At 51.7% G+C, this 23,289-nt stretch overlaps 10 protein-coding genes across 10 annotated transcripts; 7 read left to right on the top strand and 3 right to left on the bottom strand.

Annotated features, from left to right (window-relative positions):
* Positions 1-886: 886 nt before the first annotated feature.
* N7474_003215 (trichothecene efflux pump) lies at positions 887-2,920 on the bottom strand (the record flags this gene model as incomplete). Its single annotated transcript, XM_057194630.1, has 4 exons — positions 887-2,165; positions 2,226-2,350; positions 2,421-2,648; positions 2,729-2,920. The coding sequence occupies 4 exons, from the start codon at positions 2,918-2,920 to the stop codon at positions 887-889; spliced, it is 1,824 nt and encodes a 607-aa protein (XP_057055985.1).
* Positions 2,921-5,273: 2,353 nt separating this feature from the next.
* N7474_003214 (uncharacterized protein) lies at positions 5,274-8,097 on the top strand (the record flags this gene model as incomplete). Its single annotated transcript, XM_057194629.1, has 3 exons — positions 5,274-5,391; positions 5,430-5,580; positions 5,628-8,097. The coding sequence occupies 3 exons, from the start codon at positions 5,274-5,276 to the stop codon at positions 8,095-8,097; spliced, it is 2,739 nt and encodes a 912-aa protein (XP_057055984.1).
* Positions 8,098-8,570: 473 nt separating this feature from the next.
* On the top strand, positions 8,571-9,683 carry N7474_003213 (putative sexual development protein (LsdA); the record flags this gene model as incomplete). Its single annotated transcript, XM_057194628.1, has 2 exons — positions 8,571-8,927; positions 8,976-9,683. 2 exons carry the CDS (start codon positions 8,571-8,573, stop codon positions 9,681-9,683), a joined length of 1,065 nt encoding a protein of 354 aa, XP_057055983.1.
* A 422-nt stretch (positions 9,684-10,105) lies between these two features.
* On the bottom strand, positions 10,106-11,993 carry N7474_003212 (amidase family protein; the record flags this gene model as incomplete). The annotated part of the gene is made up of 3 exons (XM_057194627.1): positions 10,106-11,136; positions 11,198-11,625; positions 11,674-11,993. The coding sequence occupies 3 exons, from the start codon at positions 11,991-11,993 to the stop codon at positions 10,106-10,108; spliced, it is 1,779 nt and encodes a 592-aa protein (XP_057055982.1).
* Positions 11,994-12,844: 851 nt separating this feature from the next.
* Positions 12,845-14,178, top strand: N7474_003211 (uncharacterized protein; the record flags this gene model as incomplete). The annotated part of the gene is made up of 3 exons (XM_057194626.1): positions 12,845-13,063; positions 13,123-13,631; positions 13,701-14,178. 3 exons carry the CDS (start codon positions 12,845-12,847, stop codon positions 14,176-14,178), a joined length of 1,206 nt encoding a protein of 401 aa, XP_057055981.1.
* Positions 14,179-14,641: 463 nt separating this feature from the next.
* Positions 14,642-15,676, top strand: N7474_003210 (uncharacterized protein; the record flags this gene model as incomplete). The annotated part of the gene is made up of 4 exons (XM_057194625.1): positions 14,642-14,950; positions 15,013-15,107; positions 15,155-15,452; positions 15,506-15,676. The coding sequence occupies 4 exons, from the start codon at positions 14,642-14,644 to the stop codon at positions 15,674-15,676; spliced, it is 873 nt and encodes a 290-aa protein (XP_057055980.1).
* A 613-nt stretch (positions 15,677-16,289) lies between these two features.
* On the top strand, positions 16,290-17,243 carry sdh2 (succinate dehydrogenase iron-sulfur protein subunit SDH2; the record flags this gene model as incomplete). The annotated part of the gene is made up of 3 exons (XM_057194624.1): positions 16,290-16,650; positions 16,713-16,864; positions 16,920-17,243. The coding sequence occupies 3 exons, from the start codon at positions 16,290-16,292 to the stop codon at positions 17,241-17,243; spliced, it is 837 nt and encodes a 278-aa protein (XP_057055979.1).
* A 738-nt stretch (positions 17,244-17,981) lies between these two features.
* N7474_003208 (cytochrome P450) lies at positions 17,982-19,808 on the top strand (the record flags this gene model as incomplete). The annotated part of the gene is made up of 5 exons (XM_057194623.1): positions 17,982-18,192; positions 18,245-19,119; positions 19,179-19,289; positions 19,355-19,521; positions 19,634-19,808. 5 exons carry the CDS (start codon positions 17,982-17,984, stop codon positions 19,806-19,808), a joined length of 1,539 nt encoding a protein of 512 aa, XP_057055978.1.
* A 1,631-nt stretch (positions 19,809-21,439) lies between these two features.
* Positions 21,440-22,147, top strand: N7474_003207 (uncharacterized protein; the record flags this gene model as incomplete). Its single annotated transcript, XM_057194622.1, has 1 exon — positions 21,440-22,147. One exon carries the CDS (start codon positions 21,440-21,442, stop codon positions 22,145-22,147), a length of 708 nt encoding a protein of 235 aa, XP_057055977.1.
* A 195-nt stretch (positions 22,148-22,342) lies between these two features.
* On the bottom strand, positions 22,343-23,275 carry N7474_003206 (class II fructose-bisphosphate aldolase; the record flags this gene model as incomplete). The annotated part of the gene is made up of 1 exon (XM_057194621.1): positions 22,343-23,275. The coding sequence occupies one exon, from the start codon at positions 23,273-23,275 to the stop codon at positions 22,343-22,345; it is 933 nt and encodes a 310-aa protein (XP_057055976.1).
* Positions 23,276-23,289: the final 14 nt, after the last annotated feature.

Below are 23,289 nucleotides of genomic sequence, written 5' to 3'. Positions count from 1 at the left end.
GGAGCCTCGGCGTCCTTGAGTCGTCCACAGGCACTTTCCCTCCATTCAAAGTCGATTTACGAATTTCACCGAAGAGAGTGCCGTGGGAATTTTGTTCATGAACGACGAGCCGACGGTGGTTTTCGACAGGGATCCCAAGCCTCTACCAATGCTATTCGAGCCTTTGAAACCCCAGAGCTTCCTTGCCAGGGTGCCCTTTACATGGGTTCTCGTGACACTTTGCGGGTCCTGCTCGTTTGTGTCGGGGGAATGGGAGATAAGCAAGCACAGATTCACAGACTCTATAGTGCCAGGTCACTAAAGTCCCACACTAGACTGCTTTTGATTTTTGACATTTTTGATATTGTGCATTCATTTCGCTTACTGTGGGCCTTGTACTATAGAATGGATAGTTGGATTATCCCTAGGATGTAAGACTTCTTCTATTTTGTGATTTTGACAACATACCCCGGAAAAGGCCCTTAACACCCCAATGCCCTGATGCAGGGTGATTTTTTTATATTATGTACTCGGGAGGTTTAATGTATTACAGTATATGATATTGTGAGTCAGGATGATCTTAGGACGCAGTGTTGATCAATTATTTTAATATTCTTGAGGAGTTACGGCGTGGCCTACGTGGAGAGATTCGGTAGAATCGCTGTAAAGTAGTCGGGTAGTGGCTAGTGCGCAGCTCACTTATCGATTACGTTAACCAATACGACCGTGCATATAGTTATGCAGCTAGAACAATAAGGCAGTGAAACGAGATAAACAATATAAAATAGCTTCAAGTATGGATTGTGCATGTGATATAGTCACCCTGATATTTTTCTTTCTTATCTGGCAGGGCTTCCACATTACATTTCTTAGCTTCGATCAAAATCACGTTGGCATCTCTGGTTCCTCATGCTGGAGGGCCGCCTTCATCGATAGACTTGCCAGGCTTCTCTGCTCGCTTTCCAGAAAGGACCTCCCTCTCCTGATGTACGGCCACGTGGCTGTTTAGCAAGGGGCTCGGGTCTTTGACAAACCACGCCAGCACCAATGCAATAACACCAAATGGAATAGTGGCGTAGAACACTCGTTGGAATGCGTAGGCATAAGCCTCCTTGAAGGCCTGTGAAGCGGCAGCAATTACCTGCGGCGTGGCCCGCGGGATCTTGGCAAAGACGTCGGGGACGCCAACCGCGTTCTCCACGACAGCAGGAATAAGTGCGGAGAGCTGATTAGGAGGAAATCCGTTCTGTATAGCAGCTTCCGCAACACGCTTAGGCATCTGCGTCTTGACAATCGACGTCAGGATTGTGCCAAAAATAGCGTTGCCAACGCTGTTGCCAGCGCTTCGAAAGGTGCCGATCAGACCAGCAGAAACACCCAGATCTTCGTGCGGAACAAAGAGCCCTGATGATACGTATGCCAGCAGCGTAACCCAAGTAAAACAGCACTGGCCGAAAAGCTGCATGATAGACCAGGCAGTCTTGTGGTTTGGCACCACTGCTGCGTAACAAGCAGTGAAAACCGTCTGCATAAGGAGAGCGAAAAGGATCTGTTCGCGGACATGCTTGATCTTATGGACCAACGAAGGCATGATCCAACCTCCTAACAACCCCGATATGTTGTTAGGAATTTGGAGATATCCGATTTGAAGAGGATCATTCGTGAACATGTACAACGTCCCTTGGGGCCCGAGCGTTGTTATAGCCTGCCAAATCATGCCGGCAATGAAGAGGATAACGAGGTGTACAGTGAATTCGCGAAACATTTTGAAAAGACGATATGGGAAGATAGGGTCTTTTGCAACAGTAAAGTCGTAGACAAGGCAGCCTACCAAGAGAAGGCCACCAATCGCGGTTGTTGAGGCCACAAGAGGAACAGAGTATGAGGACTTCCCCAAATATGTAATCCCAACCAGGAAAAGAGTAATCCCAGCAGAGAAAAGACCGAGGCCGACAAAGTCGAGCTCTTTCAACTCCTGCCATCGCGATTTTTCCCAGTCATTGCGGGGCCGTGAGGGGGGAAAGTAAAAGATGGCAGTTCCTATAATAGAAATGGTCGCGTAAATGATGCCGATATAGTAGACCCAGCGCCAGGTTGCATGGATAACAAATAATTGAGCGATGAGTACGCCAAATCCGGCCCAAGGGAGATTGAGGCAAAATTCTGTCCACGCAATTCCCATGCCACTGGATTCCCGTTATCTTTCTGAGGCTTATTACAGGGGGAGAGTGAAGGTGGCAACTTACCGGTATTTATTGGGCAGTAACTCGGAGATGCCTGGGTAGGAAACAAATATTATGCCAGCACCAAAGCCAGTAACGGTAGAGCCGGCCGCAACAATTGTAGTCTTTTGGGCGGTTCCACCGATGATCTGGGAATAGAGCGAGAAATTTTATTAATCCCATGAATCGGAGAACGAGAGCTTGATTACGGAGTCTTACCGTGCCAATCAATGTGAAAACCTGTCCCGATATCAACACATATCGGCGTCCAAAAATGTCACTTAGTCGGCCTGCTACGGAAAACGACATGGCTGAAGCAATGCCCCAGCCACCGGGAATCCACCCTATGTTTTCCATATCACCGAGCGCCGTACCGATTTGAGCAACAATACCGGCAGGCATGACAAGTCCACTAGAGATTGCAGCCACATAAGAGATGCCCATGAACTGTAAGCGGAAGAGAAAGGTCAGAAATATTGGGCCATAGTCGTTGCAATGACGGGGCCATCACTGCGAGCGGTACTAACAAACACAGCCATGAGCGTAGATGCAGAGATCTTCTCTGGGGAGTCGTCATTGCTATAAACCGCAGGCATTGCTCCATCGCGGTCTTCTTTACCAGAAGTTGGGATAATATTTTGGCGTGTGTTTTCGATTTCCAGGAGCTCCTGGGCTCCTTCGCCTTCGACAAAATGTGGCTTGCTTTCCACAGCGGCCATGATTCAGGGGCTCATAAGAGTCAATAAGGTGAGTGTAGTGTCACGAAACGAAAGCCCAGCAGGAGGTTAGAAGCCATATATATTGAAATATTAGCATAAGCAGAGTCATGGGTCTAGCTCCCTAAAAGCCACTGCACGGTAACAGCTCTCATGGCAATTGCCGGTATTATAGGTTGCCAAGAGGAAATTACGAACGTTGGACGTCTCGGGCTTTAGACTTTAGCCAATCAACCCCATATTTACCCCGCACAGGAAATTACCCCGGTCATTTGACTGCAGCAAAAGCATTTAGCCAGATCGCAACTAGATCATAGCACTAGGTAGAAAACCTATTTATGGGAGCTCTCTACTTGAATATTACTGTTAGGTGAGCCTCAACTGAAAAATCATGATGACGAAATATTACTCTCATCTCTTCCCCAGCTGGGATTTGAAAGCCTGATGCTTCTAACCTGGTAGGATTTCAGGGGCTTAATAGATTTATTGAATCTGTCCAATTCAATGTAAAGTAGAAATCACAAGAGTTGTTTAAGTTGTAATAAGATTGCCAGGCTGGCACTGAAGATAAAGTTTGTCTGACCAGTCATTCATCGCGTGGGAGTTGAACGGAAGGGGTGTTACCGAAGATCTGGATCAAGTGTCAGAAAGACAGGATAGCACTAAGTTTATACAAACTTTAAACAAATAATACCAGCACGACAGAGACCGAGGTGTATAATTCTAACTTTACGCCTCCGCCCTTCTTTCTTCGGCAATTTCCCCAGCTATCGTGCCGATCGTCGCGTCCCCTACAGTGGGGAGACAGAAGATTAAATCAGCGCTAGCAGTACTAGCATGCCTTGGCATCCTGAGCCCCAGAATGAAGCGCTCGCAACCGATGTATACGAAGCCCCTTCGCATAATCAACAGGGCACTGCTGAACTTTCAAGTATTATGCAATATCATGAGCTAGGTGAAAAGCATGTGGAAGTTCTACGTGAAATTTGATGACTTCGTTCGTCTTGGCGGTGGCGAAATGGCACATGTACCTAGGTCATTGCCGAGTGTGATGATATGGCAAGGCAACATTCGACGGCAAGATCCGCATACAGGATGGATCCAAATCAGTTTCACCATTTACTCACAAAGATTCTTTCTCGAACCCTCTTTTGAAACACGCTATGCCACTATGGTTACTCTGTCCCCTATGGTAGTATCGCACGCCAATTTGTGAGAGATATTGGAAAATGGGTTAAGTGTGTGAGTGTCTTGCCCGTCGATCAAGCTACGAAGGCTGCAGTTTGAACATGTAGGAAGGCGTAAGCAAGCTTTAGTATAGACTCTAGATTGAGATTATGAATCACCTGTGTTTGATACAACTCCTTCAGTAAATGATTAAGCCACAGTCGTGGCTACATAAAAGTAGAGCCAGCAGAGAATCGTTTCATTTTGGTAACTATTGATGTATTTATATTGTGTCAATGTAAGACCGAACGCCTAACGCTTCAACCCTATCAACTAGTCGTGAGTCCCAATGACCATGCCAGCATGTCGGAAGTGACCTAAAGCACTCTGTTTTCAAGACCCAACCTCAATACACCATTCGAGGAAAGCCTGAAAGCCGTTTTCTGGGTCTTCTTCATACCGCGCCCAGTTCCGTCTAATGGATGCTTTCAATTCTGAGAATTCCTCGATCGGATTCAAGTCGGGCGAGTAAGGTGGCAGATACACTAGCTTTACTCCTGCTTCAGTACACATTTCCTCGATACGATCAGAACGATGGCGTTGTCCATAACCAGAACAGACTTCGGCTCAGGCTGTCTTCCACAATGCCGAAGAAGCTGACCAGTGAAGTCCTCGAAGACAGCAGCATCCGTGAAGCCCTGAAAGATACGAGAGAGCACAATTCCATCTGGGGGCAAGTATCCGGTACCGCTAGTCGCGGTAGAAGTTGGCTACCTGCAATGGCGCCGTGTCTGACAGAGACCAGCCTGTGCGTCTGAATCCAATTCGTTTATCACATCCAGACTCATCCAATAGACCAAGTGATATGACTGAAAATCCGACAGGTAGTGTAAATAGAAATCTCGCAAATCCGCGCTCTGTTCCTTTGCTCTCTGTCGAGCCACCTTCGGCCAACCCACCGAAGCCTGATTATCGCGTGCTGCGCTTGATCTGAGTGTTCTGGCTCGGGTCGATCTGGTTCCAGGGTGCTAATCCTACCCCACAAGACCAACACACTGCTCGATGTGGGTGGCCTCCTAACCGATTTCCTGTCTTAGCGCCTCGGAGCCGAGTCACCTGATGACGTGCCCCTCCTTCAGCTGAGAGCTAGAGCTTGTAACGAACTACAAACAGGCACGCTTGTACGATCATGGCGTCGACAAGCCACTCTGGTGTCAACTATGGAGCCCAGGTGGGAATCAATTATGGCACATTCACGGCAGACTTCCACCTGCCTCCGGGTAAGTCTGGAACGGAACCGAACAAGGGTCAGAATCGACTGACTAACCACGGCTTCCCATCCTAGAGCGGTCGGAAACCCCGCCCAGTCCTTTGTCAACTGTCCCATTCGCACGCGATCCAGACTTTGTCAGTCGCGACTCACTGCTCAATCAGATTCGCGACAAAAGCCTAGTCCTTGGGTCGAGGATTGCGCTTGTTGGCCTTGGCGGTGTCGGGTTAGTGTAGAGCAACCAGTACGCGATCCAGTGCTAATAACAAAAAGAAAATCACAACTGGCCATCGAATACTCCTACCTAGTCCGATCTCAGGCACCGGCAACATGGGTTTTCTGGGTCCATGCGAGTAACGCAACCAGATTTGAGCAAAGTTTCCGAGATATAGCCGACCAGGTTAAGATCCCGGGGCGCCACGATCCACACGCTAATATATTCAAACTGGTCGAAAACTGGCTCCGGGATGAGAAGAGAGGAAGTTGGGTTCTTATCCTTGATAATGTCGATGATGATGAGTTCCTTCGCAAGTCTCCGGCGACAGGCCCGGGAGACCCAAAGAACAGTCTACTGAACGCCTCCACAAAGCCACTATTGGAATACCTCCCAAGAAGCTTGAATGGATTTGTCATTATCACGAGTCGGACTCGAGAGGTTGCATTGAAAATGGTCGATTACAAGGACCTTATTGAAGTTAAACCGATGGAAAGGTCCGAGGCGCTAGAGCTTCTCCAAAGAAAGCTTGAACAACCAGGGGACAGCCAAGAAAGTCGACAATTAGTGGAAGAGCTCGAGCTTATACCACTAGCGATCGTACAGGCAGCAAGCTATATTAGGAACAGGGCGCCTCGTTGTTCGGTATCGCAGTATCTAAGAGACTTCCAAAACAGTGACCGCGAAGCAACAAAGCTTCTGAAAACTGAGGCGGGTGACCTCTACCGGGATTGGGAGGCAAAGAACTCGATTTTGGTGACGTGGCAAATATCATTCGATCATATTCGCCAAAGAAAGCCGTCGGCTGTGGATTTGCTTTCTCTCATGAGCTTTTTCGATCGGCAAGGGATCCCAGCGGGACTTCTCCGAGTTCAACCTGAGAATAACCATATGTCAAGGTCGGAGCTTTTAGATGATTCTAGTGATGACGGGGAGGTATCTGAATCCGACACATTCGACGATTTTGAAGATGATATTACAACGCTGAGGGATTTTTCATTTATCTCTGTTAGCAAAAACGGTGTTTTCTTTACGATGCATAGGTTAGTACAACTAACTACACGTATGTGGCTGAAGAGTCATGGTCAAACGGAGCGATGGAAAGAGAGGTTCATCAGTAACCTTTCCTACAAGTTTCCGACCGGTGAATATGAAAACTGGGAAATATGCCGATTGCTCTTTCCTCATGTTAAAGCAGCGATTTCGGAGCGGCCCAAATCACAGGAATCTCTACGGAATTGGGCTACGCTACTTTATAATAGTGCATGGTATGCATTGTGGAGCGGTATCCTCGCGGATGGGAAGGATATGGCATTAAAATCAAGGAAGCAGAGGGTAATACTATTAGGTGAAGAACATGAAGAGGCCCTCGATAGCACTACGATGCTAGCGAGAGCATGGTCGCTTCAAGGGCACTGGGAGGAGGCCGAGAAGCTCGAGGTGCAGGTGATGAAGACGAGCAAGACGAAGCTCGGCGCGGACCACCCCTCCACGCTGATGAGTATGGCTAGTCTCGCGTCGACCTATAGGAACCAGGGCCGGTGGGAGGAGGCCGAGCAGCTCCAGGCGCAGGTGATGAATACTCGCAAGAGAAAGCTCGGCGCGGACCATCCCGACACGCTGACGAGTATGTCCGATCTCGCGTCGACCTATAGGGACCAGGGCAGGTGGGAAGAGGCTGAGCAGATCCAGGTGCAGGTGATGGAGATGACCAAGACGAAGCTTGGCGTGGACTATCCCGACACGCTGACGAGTATGGCCAATCTCGCGTCGACCTATAGGGAGCAGGGCCGGTGGGAAGAGGCCGAGCAGCTCGAGGTGCAGGCGATGAAGACGAGCAAGACGAAGCTTGGCAAAGATCATGCCCATACGCTGACTATTATGACCAACCTAGCAGCGACCTATTGGAATCAAGGCCGGTGGGAGGAGGCTGAGCAGCTCCAGGTGCAGGTGATGGAGATGAGCAAGACGATACTCGGCGTGGACCACCCCTTCACGTTGACCAGTATGGCCAACCTAGCGTCGACCTATAGGGAGCAGGGCTGGTGGGAGGCGGCTGAGCAGCTCGAGGTGCAGGTGATGAAGACTCGCAAGACAAAGCTCGGCGCGGACCATCCCTCCACGCTAACCATTATGGCCAACCTAGCAGCGACCTATAGGGAACAGGGCCGGTGGGAAGAGGCTGAGCAGCTCCTGGTGCAGGTGATGGAGAGGAGCAAGACGAGGCTTGGCGAGGATCATCCCGACACGCTCACTAGTATAGCCAATCTTGCGTGGACCTATTGGAATCAGGGCCGGTGGGAGGAGGCCGAGCAACTCCAGGTGCAAGTGATGGAGATGAGCAAGACGAAGCTCGGCGCGGCCCACCCCTCCACGTTGACCAGTATGGCCAACCTAGCAGCGATCCATAGAAAGCAGGGCCGGTGGGAAGAGGCCGAGCAGCTCCAGGTGCAGGTGATGGAGATGAGCAAGACAAAGCTCGGCGCGAACCATCCCAACACGCTGCAGAGTATGGTTAATCATGGCTAATGTCGCCTTTACCTGGAAATCTTCGGGTCATGCCAAGGCCGTCAATATGATAATCGGGACAGCGTCAGTGTCAGACATTAAGCTATATGAGGCTGAGTATGCAGCAGGGAGAGGGAAACCCTTGACCGTACTCTATGCCCATATATGCTTCTGTACACTCCAGATAATTCCTACCTCGAGTATCACAGTCCTGTCAGCTGACTGGCATGACATCCCATGCCTGACTTGGTTCACATCCCCTACTCACATACATGACTGCCGGGGTACTGGCAGTTCACCTGTGCGACCTAAGTACACGGACACGATGGGAGGCTGCTTGGGTCGCCCCTGCCCATTGAGACAATGACAGCTGTGTCTTTGTTGTCACCTTCCTTCATATTTCCTCTTCTCTCCTCCTTGTCTTCTCATCATCACCATCATCCGTTCCACTCCATTCTATTACCACACAGCATTTACTCTTCCACAATATCAACATGCGTTTCCACGGAGTCGCCATCGCTCTGTTGGGTATAACCGCGTTTGTCTGTGCGGCACCCACTGGAACCGCAGACGGCCAGACTCCACTGCCGGATGGACTGCCCAACCCCAGCCAAGAGCAACTGGCGGAAATCGAGCAGAATGCGCGTGGGACCCTCCCAAACTCTCCTCCTCCGCCTTTTATCAGCGAAATGGGCATCACCAACCTGAAGCTTATCGCGTTCAACGAACTGTTCGAGGTCGCCTACTTCAACGAGCTGCTCATGAACATCACCACCAACGTCACTGGCTATACCTTCTCCGATGACAAGGACCGTGACTTTATCATCGAGGCATTCACAGCTATCTTGGCGGTTAGTAACTATTCCCCACAGATTCTTCTATACTGACAACACCTACAGCAAGAGGAGCTTCATGCGCTCAGCGCAAATGGCGGTTTGAGCCACTTTGGCGTCGACCCAATTCAGCCATGCCGATACCAATTCCCCGTCGAGGACTTTAAGTCCGCGGTTGTGCTGGCTTCCACCTTCACGGGCTTGGTTCTCGGCACACTACAAGACGTCGTGGAGAGATTCGCCAATGGTCAAGACTTCGACCTCGCACGGCAGATTTCCTCGATAATAGGGCAGGAGGGCGAGCAGCAGGGCTGGTATCGCGTTATTCAGGGCAAGATTCCAAGCGAGCTTCCATTCCTGACAACCAGTGATCTGAGTTTCGCGTTCACTGCTATCCAAAGCTTTGTCGTCCCGGGCAGTTGCCCCAACATCGAGGAAATCCCCTTGGCAACATTCGAGCCCTTGACCATCGCCACATCTCCTGATCCCGAGACGCAGAATATCACCGTTGTTTTCAAAGACCCTGGCTTCAACGACCGAAATGAGTTATGGATCAGCTACATCAACCAGCAGAACCTCCCAATTGTCGAATCTCTGGACATCCTCTCCCAGGAGCATGGCACCGTCACTGCAGAGGCAATCTTTCCTTATACCGAGCATGAGATGAACGGCTTTACTATTGCAGCTATCACAAAGAGCCGTGGACCTTTCAGCAATGCATACGCGGTGGCCGCGGACACGGTCGCTGGACCGGGTCTCATCATCGTCAACTGATTGACTGTCATGCCAGAACCTTCTATCATTACCCAACATTAGCATAGAGTTGGCGGAGACCTAAATACACTATCCTTCTTCCATTCTATATTGCTCCTACATCACAAGTGCCCATCCAAGTAAATATAAATTCCCCTGCTCTTCTGTGAAATCGAAGTCACCCCGATTTCCCGTGTCCTGCATTGGCGAGCACACTCGACTCTACAGAAGTATAAGTCGACGCCGATGGATCATTCTTTTACTTGTCATACAATCAGCCTTATGGTGTTTGCACTGGATACCTTCGAGATCATTCGTCTGCCTCGTGAGTAGCGGAATATGCGATATATGAACAGTAGTCTATCTAGGATGGTACAGAGGTACAATGTATATGTAAGAAATGATCACGCCCTCCATACCAATAACCCACCCAAGTGGCCGTCTTACATGATAACGGGGAGGTTGCGCTCCAGGTAGCCACGCCATTCCGGAAGGGTGCGCTGCCATTTCGTACCCGAAGTCTTCTGAAGGTCTTCAATGGCACTAGCGTACTTGATCAATGTCGGCTCTGAGAAGGCCGTGTTCATGATCGCGAGACCGTATGGCATTCCCGACGCCTTTTCAGTGCCGGCAGGTACAGTAATAACAGGATACCCAGCCTGGGCCGCGATCTGGATGCTCTGGGCGACATCCGGAGGTACCAACAGGCCGTCTAGAGTGCCGTTCTTGTACTTCAACGCGGCATCAATGCCCTCCTCACGGGTTGTACGGCGGCAGAACTCCAGTGCCTGGAAGTAAGTCTCGTTCATGATCCCCTTGCTATTCAGAGACGCGATTAGGCCGTCCTGGCCGGAGCCAAAAGCAGGGTGGATGCTGGGGTAGCCACCCTCAGAGCCGTAGTTGTCGATGTTATACTGGACCAGATCCTCAACGGATTTGACGTTGGTGTTGTCCACTTCGGCTAGGTAGTCGCGCAGATTATTGTAGAAGTCGACTTTGATGTACGAGTACTCGGACTCATTGGCGTATCCGCGAGTGGAGCCGTAATCCCAGTTCCAGCCGTCTGGTGAGACGATCTCCTTGTAGTGCGGGAGCTCGGTGCCGTTGATGACTGTCGCTCCAGCTTCTTTAATCAGGTCCACCAGTTCTATCAGCTGTGCGATCTGGACGGCATCGCCAAGAGCCCAGAAGGACTTCCATGGCAGACCGAAGACGGCGCCCTTTAGAGCATCCTTGTTCGTGAGAAACTGCGTGTAGCCGCCTTGCGGAGTCTGGCCGCGTTGCGCGAGGGTGTAGTTATCCCGAGCATCGACCCCGTAGATAGCATCAAGTGCATAGACGGCGTCACGAACAGTCTTGCCGAATGTACCAATGGTATCCTGGTGCAAGGACTCTGGGATGACGCCTGCACGGGAGGTCAGGCCGACAGTGGGCTTGATGCCCACAATAGCGTTTCGCTGGGCAGGGTTGATGACTAGGAAGTTGTTAGTGAGGATTGTATGTAAAACGGAGGCATTTTTATATGTCAGACATACCACTTCCGTCGGTTTCGGTTCCCAGGGCAAATGGAACCAGGTTAGCACCAACAGCAACACCAGGACCCGTGCTGCTGCCACCGGGATTGACGGTGAAGTTGTAAGCGCTACGGCACTGGCCTCCACGGGCCGAGAAGCCCTCGGAATAGTTATTGGAGCGCATATCAGCCCACTCGCTCAGAGCGCCCTTCCCAAGAAGCAGCGCACCGGCCTTGCGGAGGCCGTGGACAACGTGAGAATCACGGGGCACGACATTACCCAGAAGTGCCCAGCTGCCGGCGGTAGTCTCCATGCGGTCCTTGGTGGCGATATTGTCCTTCACAATGAAGGGGATGCCATGAAGGGGACCACGGATCTTTCCCTGGGCGCGCTCGGCATCCAGCTTTTGAGCGATGGAGAATGCATCCGGGTTGAATTGCAGGATTGCACTGGATTATATTAGTTCGCGAACTGAAGCTTCCAAAAATCTAACGTACTTGAGATAAGGCTGGGTCTGCGAAATACGGTCCAGGTAGCATGCCAGGAGGTCCACGCTGGTGAAGGTCTTCTTGCCAAGCTGCTCCTGGATCTCGTCGATGCTGGCTTCCTCTAGCTTAAACCCGTGGCAGCGTCGCATGGGGAATAGCGAGGAGCCTGGAGAGCCCAGGCGAGGGAAGTCAAAGGCATAGGGGTCTGTCAGAATCTGCGAGGCGACGAGACCGTCCACTTCGCCATCGCTGTGGTTTTGCGGAAAACCAACCGCAGGGCCTGTCAATGCCAGGCCCGTGGCCAGAGCTTGAAGCAACCAAGGGGTCATGATGAAATGAGTTGATGTTCAGGAGAGAAAACCCCCACAAACCATGTGGCAGACGCAGGGCAGGGAGGGAGTGTTGGAACGTTCAAATACTCTGCCAAGAATTTCGCGTTCGAACCTAATGATCCATCATTCTTTCCACCATGGGAGACAGGCCCACATTCCAGTTCTTTGCATCGCCAGCAAGCGCTTTATTTCCGCCAAAAAAATTCACAAAATAGTCTGAAGACTTTGCTTTTGCCTCTTTGCACGGTTCTGCAGTTCGTCCTGCAGAACCAGGTACCGCGGTTGAAATCCTAGACCCGGTCCGATCGAGGAGGAGATCGGACCCAACCGACGCGGATCTCAGATCCACCGACGGGATGTGGCGGTTCTTGCCAATTGCCTAATCGGTATCAATCCAGTGGACTCGTCCGACAAGGGTTCGCTATGAAATGCAACACAATAAGATAGTCCGGCAGTCATGGCGGTTCCACATGGTCATGACATCTGCCGCGATCTTGAGTACAGAGACTTTTTGCGTTTGTGCCGAACCCCGAACTACGGTTCGCGGAGATCCAGATTCAACCTATTGATCATACATTCCACGTCCACTGGGTACGTCCTCAGCTTTTGCCACCGCGGTTATTTCGGAGTTATATGCCGTGATATGATTGGATACTGGTAGTCAACTTCCATGAGATTCCGGAAAAGAGACCCGCTTCTACTTTCCTTCTTAGAAATGCTCATACTTTTAGCTTTAGTCAGATGGATCCTTGGCTATACATGAGTGGAAAGAATCGCAGAAGAAAGAAGAAAAATAGCTTCCGCTGCTCTTCACTCTTTGTTATGTTCTTGAGCGCGAGGGCCGTGCTATGACTATCCCCGCCGATATTCTCGCTGCAAAAGCAGCGGGGAGGATTCCTGATAATGTCTCCCTTGAGTATCTAGCACAGTCCCGCGATAGCCCAGCTATTGCGGGAATTATCTTCCTGGTCTGCCTCACGGGTGTCTTGATGAGTATGCGGCTATACGCTCGGATATTTCTTGTCAAGAGGTTTGGGCTAGACGATGCATTGGCTACGTTTACTCTGGTATGTCGATCCAAAGCTACCTACCTAAGAAAGACCGACACTAAAAATGCTCATAACAGACACTCTACGTGGCGTTCGTCGTCCTCTGCATCATCCTCATCAACCTAGGAAGCGGCCGACATATCGAATACATCGAGCATGTCCTATCAATGACCACTGTCCGCCAAACCGAAGTCCTCGATTTCGTCGCACATATTCTATACACGACTGCGCTCTTTACATGCCGACTGTCCGGTCTAGCCTTCTACTACCGGCTCTGCCCGCGGTCCAGCAAACTGCACAAGGCTATCATCGTCGCAGTACCGTTGCTTTTCGCCACCTACCTGCCCCAGTTCTTTCTTCTGCTGTTCCACTGCCGTCCTGTGACGGGCCTGTGGCCTTATGAATGGCAGCACGAGACCACGGACTACAAATGTCTCTCATGGGGATTGGTATACTCGGTGAACTCGGGTGTTTCGCTAGCCTGTGATCTTCTGATGTTTATCATCCCTAGTATCCTCATCAAGCAGCTTCAGATCTCAAGGGAGAAAAAGATCAAGCTTTCCCTGGTCATGTTCCCAGGTGTTCTGTTCGTCCACCCCTTCCTTCTATTCCATCCCACTCTCTTCCGCGACGTACACTAATCGATCCACCCCAGTGTTATCGCCATCTCCGCCATCCGCGTCTGGCTCGTGGCTGAAGGCCAGTGGACCTCTGACGGCAGCTGGGCGTACAATCCTATGCTAGGCATCGAAAATGCCGAGATCGCAGGCACGCTTATCGCGCTATCCGTGCCAGCTCTCAAACCCGTGTTCGGGAATGTTTTCTCCCGGTTAACCGAGTACACGTCCAGCCATACACGCTCGCGATCTGCACGATTAAAAATCACCTCGAAACCTCTGAGTGCTGTCGGGTCTAATACCCGCGACAGCAAGCAGCTGCTGCAGTGGTCGACACATGGTCGTGACGATTATGAGATGATGGGTTCTGAAGTCTCGGTTAGGCCCGATCAGAGGTCGCCGTCAACACCGGATGCAGGGAAGGGTCCTGGCATTAGGATTACTAATGAGATCGATATCTCGAGGGAAGAGGAGAGGGCTTTATCCATGACCTCGCGGGAGTCTGGGCTTACTTAGGTTGGTTCTGATGAGTTCAATGTCTTGGTACAAAATATAGAATATAGATTTGATTTATTTATTTGCAAATAATATTTCCACCCAAGATCTATGAGTTGCGGGGAAGTTGATGATGTCTTAACCTCGTGAAACGCAGCTTTGTCCGAAGACCGCGGCCAATTCGTCCATTATTGTCGGGTTTCGGGGCTTGAGGAAACGCGAGGCGAGTTACAGCCCTGTTAATTACCAAATAGCTAAATGAAACGAAGCCAATCAACCTATGACGGTTCATTTTGGGTCATTGCTTACCAACACCGTGCTTACCAATGTGGGTCCCCAATGCGCGCGCGTAAAACCGGTAGGAGGGATTAAAATAAATGGCCGCTCCGTGCTAGATTGTTGAATACATTCCAATCAAAACATTCCATTCATTGGTCTCGGTCTACTTCGCAGCGTTCTCTAAAACTTACTATATACCCGCACCATGACACTCAAGTACCTCATCACTGGCGCCACGGGCGGCCTCGGCGCAGGAGTACTCTCGTACTTGGTAGCCAATGTCCCATCCTCAGAATACGCAGCAGCGTCCTCGCGGGAAACAAATCGCAAGCAATTCGAAGACCGGGGCATTGCATTCCGCGTAGTCAACTACGATGACCCACAGAGCATGGAGACGTCCTTCCGGGACGTGGAGAACCTCTTTTTCGTTAGCACAAATACTTTTGATGTCGAGAAACGGCGCAAGCAGCACCAGAGCTTCGTCAACGCGGCTAAAAGGGCGGGTGTGAAACACGTAGGTTCTTCTTGAACCGGCAACCGACCAAGAGCCATGGTTAGCTGACCTATGCTCGCTAGGTGTGGTATACGTCTCTCGCGTTTGGTGGCCTCCGCTCGGACTCCAAAGCCGATGTGCAGCAGGCGCATCTGATGACGGAACAAATGCTGAGAGAGTAAGTTGTTCTCTGCCCATCGCGCAGCAGATATTGACACCAGACAGTTCTGGTATCACCTTCACTTCCATCCGGGAGGGTGTATACACCGAGGCCTTCCCCATCTTCCTGGGCTGGTATCCCAGCAAGTCAACCGTGTACCTCCCCGCGGACGGCCCCGTCGCCTTCACCCTGCGGACCGAACTCGGGGAAGCCACCGCTCGCCTGATGATCCAAGGCGGTCATGAAAAGGAGATTGTACTTCTGACGGCACAAGAAACCATCACCTTCACCGAGATCGTGGATGTGATCAATGAAACCACGGGCCGACAGGTTCAAGTGAAGATTGTTCCGCCGCAGGAGTATGTCCGGTTGACGGCAGCCGACGATGAGGGGGGAAAACAGCGGCGTTCTTCGAGAAATTGGTATCGTGGTACGATGCCATTTCCCAGGGCGATACTAGCACCATCGATCCGCTCATGGCGGATGTGCTGGGCCGGCAGCCGGTGCCGCCGCGCGAGGCTATTCGGGCACTATTGAAGGACAATCGGGATTATGAGTGGCATCAGAACTATGTTAATCGGGGATGAGTGTGTGTGAGAGAGGGTGTCGGGACTGTGGATGGAGTGTAGAGTACCGTCATACCATGTGGTGAGTTCTGAGGAACGGAAACAGGATCACGGGCACCGGTTCGGCATATCGGCCGGGTTCTGTTGGTGCCTGGGGCATTTCCCACAATTGGGACAACGCATTCCAACAGAACCTGAATACTACTACGGAGAAAATCAAGTCTGGAGAAATGAAGACGACCATGGAATCCTATCCATGATGTCAACATGATCATCGAATATAACTATCCTACGTGGCTCTCTCTCTTCTCCCGGCTTTTCGTACAGCCGTGTTGGCCCGAATCCGCTTGTTCGCCGTGACAATTGGATCCCCCGTGATTGGCTGGGTGTGCTGAGTCAGCTCCATCCGCGCCGCCAGACCCGAGGTTAGTGAGTGACAGCACAAAGCAACTCCTTGACTTCCTTATTTTCGTCTATCGTGAGGCTCTTGTTTCCCCTGCGAACTGCAGTTGCGTGCCCTCTTTCCTTGGCCCATCTCCTCTCCCAGTCCCACCTACCGCTGTCGTCCCGCACCATCAGCTGCCCCTAACCCGGTCGCGGCCCGTGATTTGCACACCCTTTGTCCCGAATCGCCATGGCTTCCCTTCGCACCACCTCCCGCCTCTTCGCCGCTTCGCGGCCGATGTTCCGGCCCGCGACCCTGGCTCGTTCCTATGCGACCGTAGAGTCCAGCACCGTGGACCCCAATGCTTCCAAGCAGCCCGCGATGAAGACCTTCAAGATCTACCGCTGGAACCCCGACAAGCCGTCCGAGAAGCCGCAGATGCAGAGCTACGACCTGGACCTGAACAAGACCGGCCCCATGATGCTCGATGCACTCATCCGGATAAAGAACGAGCTCGACCCTACCCTCACCTTCCGGAGGAGTTGCCGTGAAGGCATTTGCGGCAGCTGCGCCATGAACATTGACGGCGTCAACACCCTGGCCTGCTTGTGTATGTTTCTTCGCAGTGGCCATTGTCTGTCAATAGTGTTCATTACTGACCATCGTCTCTAGGCCGCATCCCCACGGAGACCACAAAGGAGTCGCGCATCTACCCTTTGCCTCACACCTACGTGGTCAAGGACTTGGTCCCCGATCTCACCCACTTCTACAAGCAATACAAGTCGATCAAGCCATATCTGCAGAATGACACCCCCACCCCGGATGTGAGTATTCACCCCTGTGTGTTATACATGATACCGATTTCTGACTTCGATGCAGGGTCTGGAGAACCGCCAAAGTCCCGAGGACCGCCGCAAGCTCGACGGTCTGTACGAGTGTATCCTGTGCGCCTGCTGCTCGACATCCTGCCCGTCCTACTGGTGGAACAGCGAGGAGTACCTGGGCCCCGCCATTCTCCTGCAGTCGTACCGCTGGCTGGCCGATTCGCGTGACGAGAAGACTGCCGAGCGCAAGCAGGCCCTCGACAACAGCATGAGCGTGTACCGCTGCCACACCATCCTCAACTGCACACGGACCTGCCCCAAGGGCCTGAACCCCGGTCGTGCCATTGCTGAGGTCAAGAAGATGCTGGCCTCGCACTAGACATAGACCACAAAAACGGAGTAGCATGGATTTCTCTTTCTGTCCCACCCGCTTCCCCATCTGTGTCTTCGCCAGTCGCTATTTCCTCTGTTCTTTTTGTGTCTCTACTTTCCCGAGGATTTCTTTTCACGGATGTTTCAATAGGTGTAAATTGAGGACCTTTCCTTTGTTCCACATGAATCCATTATAACTATTTCTTATCGTCTGATGGTGATTTTCGATTCTCTCTAATCACCTGGTAGTATTTTGCAAGCCAGGAGTTCACCTGTTGGCATATCCTTTCTTATTATTTCAGTTTCTTTCCAGTAATTGTTGGCTGGCTGTTTTATGTGCTGCTGATGCCGCAGCCGTTGGCATCTTGACCGCCGTCCGAGTACCTGATTTGGCCTCCTGGTCGCCACCCTTCGATCGAGTGACCCGTGCTCGATCTGATGCTTTGTCTGAATCGTCCATTGTTCCCAATAGTAGGGTCCGAACACTCCATAGGCGCTTGGAATGCATTCGCGTCTGTCGTTGGTGGATGGCACGGCTTAGGTGGCATAGTATAGGGAGGGATCGGGTGTGATATCGAGTGCAGCAGAGACGAACACCCCCAGCAACAACAGCCATCCTTATCATCACGCCATGGCCCTCGTCCTTCCTTTCACTTTCTTCCTCTTACCACCTTGAAAGCGTCCTCTTTCGCCTGAGGCTGCGTCTGTGTTTTCCTACTGCTCTCCCCTCCTCGAGACCGCCAGAATGAACTCGCCCGCGCTGTACACAGTGCTGGTGATAGCCCTGCTGCTGTACCTGCCCGTACGCCGCATTGCCTATCGTCTGAATGGACATCCTCTGGCCAGCTTCCCCGGTCCCAAACTTGCTGCAGCAACCTTCCTGTATGAATTCTACTACGACGTCCTGAAGGGAGGCATGTATCTCTGGGAAATCGAGCGCATGCATGAAATCTACGGTGAGAATTACAGCCCTCCCCCAAGAAAATATCCCGAACTTACGTTCCCCAGGTCCCATTGTACGCATCAACCCTCGAGAACTGCACATCATGGACCCATACTTCTACGAGGACATACACGCCGGCAGTTCTCGCAAACGAGCCAAAGACCCCCGGTATGCCATGGCCTACGGCTCCCCGAACTCGCTCGTCCAGACCATCCACCACGACCACCACCGTCTCCGCCGCAGCTTCCTGAGTAACTACTTTTCGCGCCGCTCGGTTGCAAGTCTGACGCCGTACATCCACGAAAAAGTCGACCAGCTCATCCACCGCTTTGAGAAGGCCTTTAACAACGACACTGTGCTGCACCTGCAGCTGGAGTTCGCGGCTCTGACTGCCGACGTGATCACTCACTACTCCTTCGGCTGGAGCTACGGATACCTGGATAATGAGAGTAGCTCCCGCAGCAACGATCTCATTGATGCTGTCAATGGCGTCATGTCGATGTTTCATGTTAATCGCTTCATGCCGTTCCTGATCACGGTTTTCCGTGCTGCGCCGCCAGCCCTGGTGCGCGGGTTGCAGCCGAACATGGCTGGTTTGTTTGATTTGAAGGCGAGACTGCGTCAGCAGGCAACGGATACGATCCAGAAGAAGATGGTGGAGAAGGTGGATTTCGACGCTGGAGGTGGTAGTACCATATTTGACTCGCTGATTAGTTCGGATGTCCCCGCACAGGAGAGAACGCTGGACCGATTGGAGGATGAGTCTGCTTTGCTTTTGGGTGCTGGTACGGAGACCACGGCTAGAGCGATCACGGTTTCCATGTTTCATCTGATGAGCCGTCCGGGGCTCATGCATACGCTGCGCGAGGAGCTGAAGACAGTGCTGTCGACGCCCACCTCCAAGGCCTCGTGGGCTGATCTGGAGAAGCTGCCGTACCTTGTACGTTGTGAGGCTGTACTCACCACCAAGGAGGATGCTGACCTCACTGTTTCACAAAGACTGGAGTCGTGAACGAAGGTCTACGTCTAGCGCACGGCATGACAGCTCGTTTGGCGCGCATTTCGCCAACCGACCCTCTCTTCTACAAGGACTGGGTCATACCTGCAGGTGTAAGTACCAGCCATAGCAGTGTACGAAGTGTAGGTCAAGTAGACTGACTCGTTTATGCCCTTAGACACCCGTCAGCCAGTCCAATTACTTCGTACACATGGACTCGACCCTGTTCCCTGACCCAGGCACGTTTGATCCCGAGCGCTGGATCCGCGCAGCAGAGAAAGGTGAGTACCTGAGTCGATTTATTGTCGCGTTCACCAAGGGGAGTCGCCAGTGTCTCGGAATCAAGTAAGTCTTTCTGTCACATCCCTCACTCAGGTCCCCTGCTTTGGAAGAAATATCCCTTCCAACTCAGGAATGTCCTTGTCTTTGTAATAGTTACGGCACTAACAGGAAAAAGTCTCGCCTACGCAGAAATCTACCTCGCTCTAGCACATATCGTGCGCCGGTTTGACTTCGCGCCGTATGACACCACCGTTGCGAATATTAGTGTTTGGCGTGAATTGGGGATTGGGTTTCCGAAGGAAGGCCGCTTTGGGGTCCGGGCGACTGTGTTGGCGATTGTAGAGGAGTGAGTCTTGTAGATGTTTGGGTTCATATTGTTCGGGTACAATTATTCGGATGAATCTTGGCTAATTGGATGTGTTTGTGGTGATCTGGTATGATGGGATCTTTTGCATAGCATTTTCGCGCATAGCCTGTTGATGTGGTGTCGATGTACACTCTCGGGACGTGACGAACGAGTTGATCCAGGCACGCTACATAAGTAAATGCTGGTTGATCACATGGTTTGAATGTTTTTTTTTTTTTTTTTTTATAAGTTGAGTTAAATGCATAGTCTCCAATTTGTGTTGTAGGTTTGGTTATCATTGGCGGTGATATATATAGAGTTCTTAGTGTTGAGTTAGGGTTACCGCGCCAAGATATATATCAGCCCAATCCTACGATTCATCACTTGGCAACCAAGAACCCATATAATGTCTTCGAAGCGAATTAGCAAGCTAAATACGAACAATTACATTGAAGGGTTTCCCCCCCGGTACTTTCTACATGGTCTGGTGTCTGGAGTGCTTGATAAGATTTGGGTTACCCTTGCAATCTGACTGTTGAAAAGTTGCTCGAAGCAAATGCATTTCTTGCAAACTAATTGAACACTGATATGAGACAATGGATCATACATTTGGATACTTCTATTTCACGAGTGACTTGTCCAACACGGTTTTACAGGTTTACGGGCATGGTAGAAAGCAACAGCCGGAAAATGATCAGAATGAATGGCATCATCACCACGACACAAGACGAAATCTCCATTCATTTGCGAGGCTGAATGGTGAAAGTAGAAAGCAAACCGTAGAGCTAACAGTGAGAGATTGGCTGCAAGGGGCAGCTAGGGTTGTCACGGGAATGAGCGATCCAGCCCCGAGTATGTACATATTCTCCGAGTATCCCTACATACTGAAACAGTCCCGCGTTTGAACTCCTTCAGAAGGTGTAAACGCGTCGGTATCTTTCGAAAATTTGAGAACGATTAGCCCTTAACTGAGCAAAACTGAGATCGATAGTCTTTTAGTTCTGCTTTTGGCGTCGAGTTAGCACTTCTTAATGGCACTCTGCAGAAAGCCGTCCTGTCTGTGAACTTTGTATCTTAATGAAAGAAATAGCACATATCAAAGTCAAAGCATAGCACAATGGTGAGGCATGTACATAACCAGCTTTCAACCGGCCATCTCCAGGAACCTGCAGGGTTGCAGTGGCTTTAAGTCGGCATCGAGCGAGCGATCGTCATCATCGAACAAACAGTTGATTTCTCGCGTGTCGACTGGAGTAGGCAAGGGCAATTCGCATGGTGATCATTCCACACAACACACGGGGCGTGGTGTTCCTTTCCCCTGTCATTTACTGCTACTTACAGTACAATGTACGAGCACGGAGCCCCCTTTGGCTATGCAACACATGATGCTGATCATATCCGCGCATGTATCCGGCGGCATGGACGACGCGGTGGGCGAGGATCACAACACAGAGCACATCAAGAATTCCTTGCCATGTTAGCCATAAAAGTCGCGCATCCCTTTTTCCCGAGTATAACTCGTTCCTTTTCCTCATCGTATTCTTTTCCTTCCTTTTTTTGCCGACCAGAATCCCTCAACGCCCACCCCCACCACTGCCGACAAACTATATTTATCAACACAACAATAAAACCAAGATGCACGCCTACCTCTCCCTGGTGCTCTTTGCCATCGCCGCCACCGCGGCCCCTTCGGCCCCTCACCGGCAGGGCAACCCATTCAACAGCTTCCCCTTCAACCCGAGTGGCGGCGTTGGCAGCTTGGAGATGGACTCTCCCAAGAATGACCCGGGCAATGATGTGCCCTATAATATGGAGGAGATGCCTGCCCTGCCTCTGATGCCGGATGGCACTGAGATGCCCATGTCCTCGGCTGTGATTGACTCGCCGTCCATCCCCGAGGCGTCTATTAAGCCGGAATCGTCTCATATTCCCATGGCCCAGCCGGAGCATAAGCCCACTCACAAGCCCGAGCCCGAGCATGAGCATGAGCCCATGTCTTCCCAGGAGCCTGAGATGAAACCGACTGCCACTCACGCCGCCCCAATGCATGACACTACCGCCGTCGAGACCCACGTGCCTGCGACTCATGCCACGCATGCCGTTAAGACCATGGTCACACATCCCGCCAAGGCTGCCAGCATCCACCATCAGCACATGAAGGTCGCCTCTTCGAGCTCCGCCGAGGCCTTGGACTCCAGCTCGTCGGATACTCCCACACCGACACCGACACCGACACCGTCTGCCGCGCCCGCTGCGGCCGCTGACCCACTTAACGGTCTTCCAGTCGTCGGTCCGCTGCTTGGTGGTCTTCTCGGTGAGCTACCTGGACTAGGCAGCGGATGAGTCTAGTCAGTAGTATTGTCCTGTCGAATAGTAAGATCTTGTTTTGGAGCCTGACACGATGTTCAAGTGACCAATGAGCTCGTTCTTGTACTTCAATTCCTCTGGGGATGGTGATATTCTGAATGGTGTTTGTTTGCGGTTCTGGTGTTCCGATATCCAAAATTTTTTAATTCATACAAGCATGCTTCTGTCTTGTCAGTGCGTCGAACGCGGGAAATATGGTAAAACAGAATGCAATTGACTGTCGCGCTGCTTTCTATCTTCACGCTTAAGGGTATCGCCCCCCGATCCCAGCATATCAATACACCGCTCAACCGCCTTCTGCATGGCATTGGTCGCTTCCTCCAGGAGGGTTGTGAGAGGCACCTTGCCGGCTTTTTCCTGCTGCACCTTGATGTACTCGTTATTCAAGACTTTGTTGATATTGATCTTGGACACGCCACAGTCGATACACTGCTGGAAAATCTCCTTGGTGAAGGGATCCGCGCCGTGCAGAACCAGCCGGACCTTGTCCCCAACAGCTTTGTTGATAGATTGTAGTCGGTCATACTCGAGCCTGATGCCGCGCGGCCCGTACTCGCCATGCACATTTCCAAAAGCCGGCGCCAGCCAGTCAATCCCCGTATCGACAAACTCCTGGCTTTCCTCAGGGGTCGTAAGCAGTCCCTCCAGATCCGCCGTGTCGGCAACGCCATCTTCCCCGCCCTCGATGCGGCCCGGCTCCGCCTCCGTCGCGATCCCGCGCGCATGGCAGTACTCAACCAGCTCCCGCGTCAGGGCTAGGTTCTCCGCCTTCTCGTAGTGCGACATGTCGACCATGATGCTGTCGAAACCACCCAAGTCAGCCGCGTAGCGGATGATCTCGGGCGTTTGCGCGTGGTCCATGTGTACGGTGACGGGTACGGAGGCCTTGGAGGCCGCCTCCGCGGCGGCGTGCACGAGGATCCCGTCGGCGTAGTGCACCGCCCATGGGAAGAGGAGGATCATTGCCGGTGACCGCTTCGCTTCTGCGGCGCGCACCGTTGCGAGAATGCCCTCCACATTGTAGCAGCACATCGCTGGCACGCCGTACCGGTTGGTGGCGGCATGGTTAAGGATGCTGAGGGCGCGATTGTTGGAGAGTGTCATCGTTGAGAACAGGA

This window comes from Penicillium riverlandense, assembly GCF_028828495.1.
Source record: "Penicillium riverlandense strain IBT 135883 chromosome Unknown utg000002l_segment0_segment0, whole genome shotgun sequence".
Classification (NCBI taxonomy): Eukaryota; Fungi; Ascomycota; class Eurotiomycetes; order Eurotiales; family Aspergillaceae; genus Penicillium; species Penicillium riverlandense.
The sequence above is the reverse complement of the archived record's forward strand: the minus strand, read 5'-3'. Positions and strand labels throughout refer to the sequence as shown.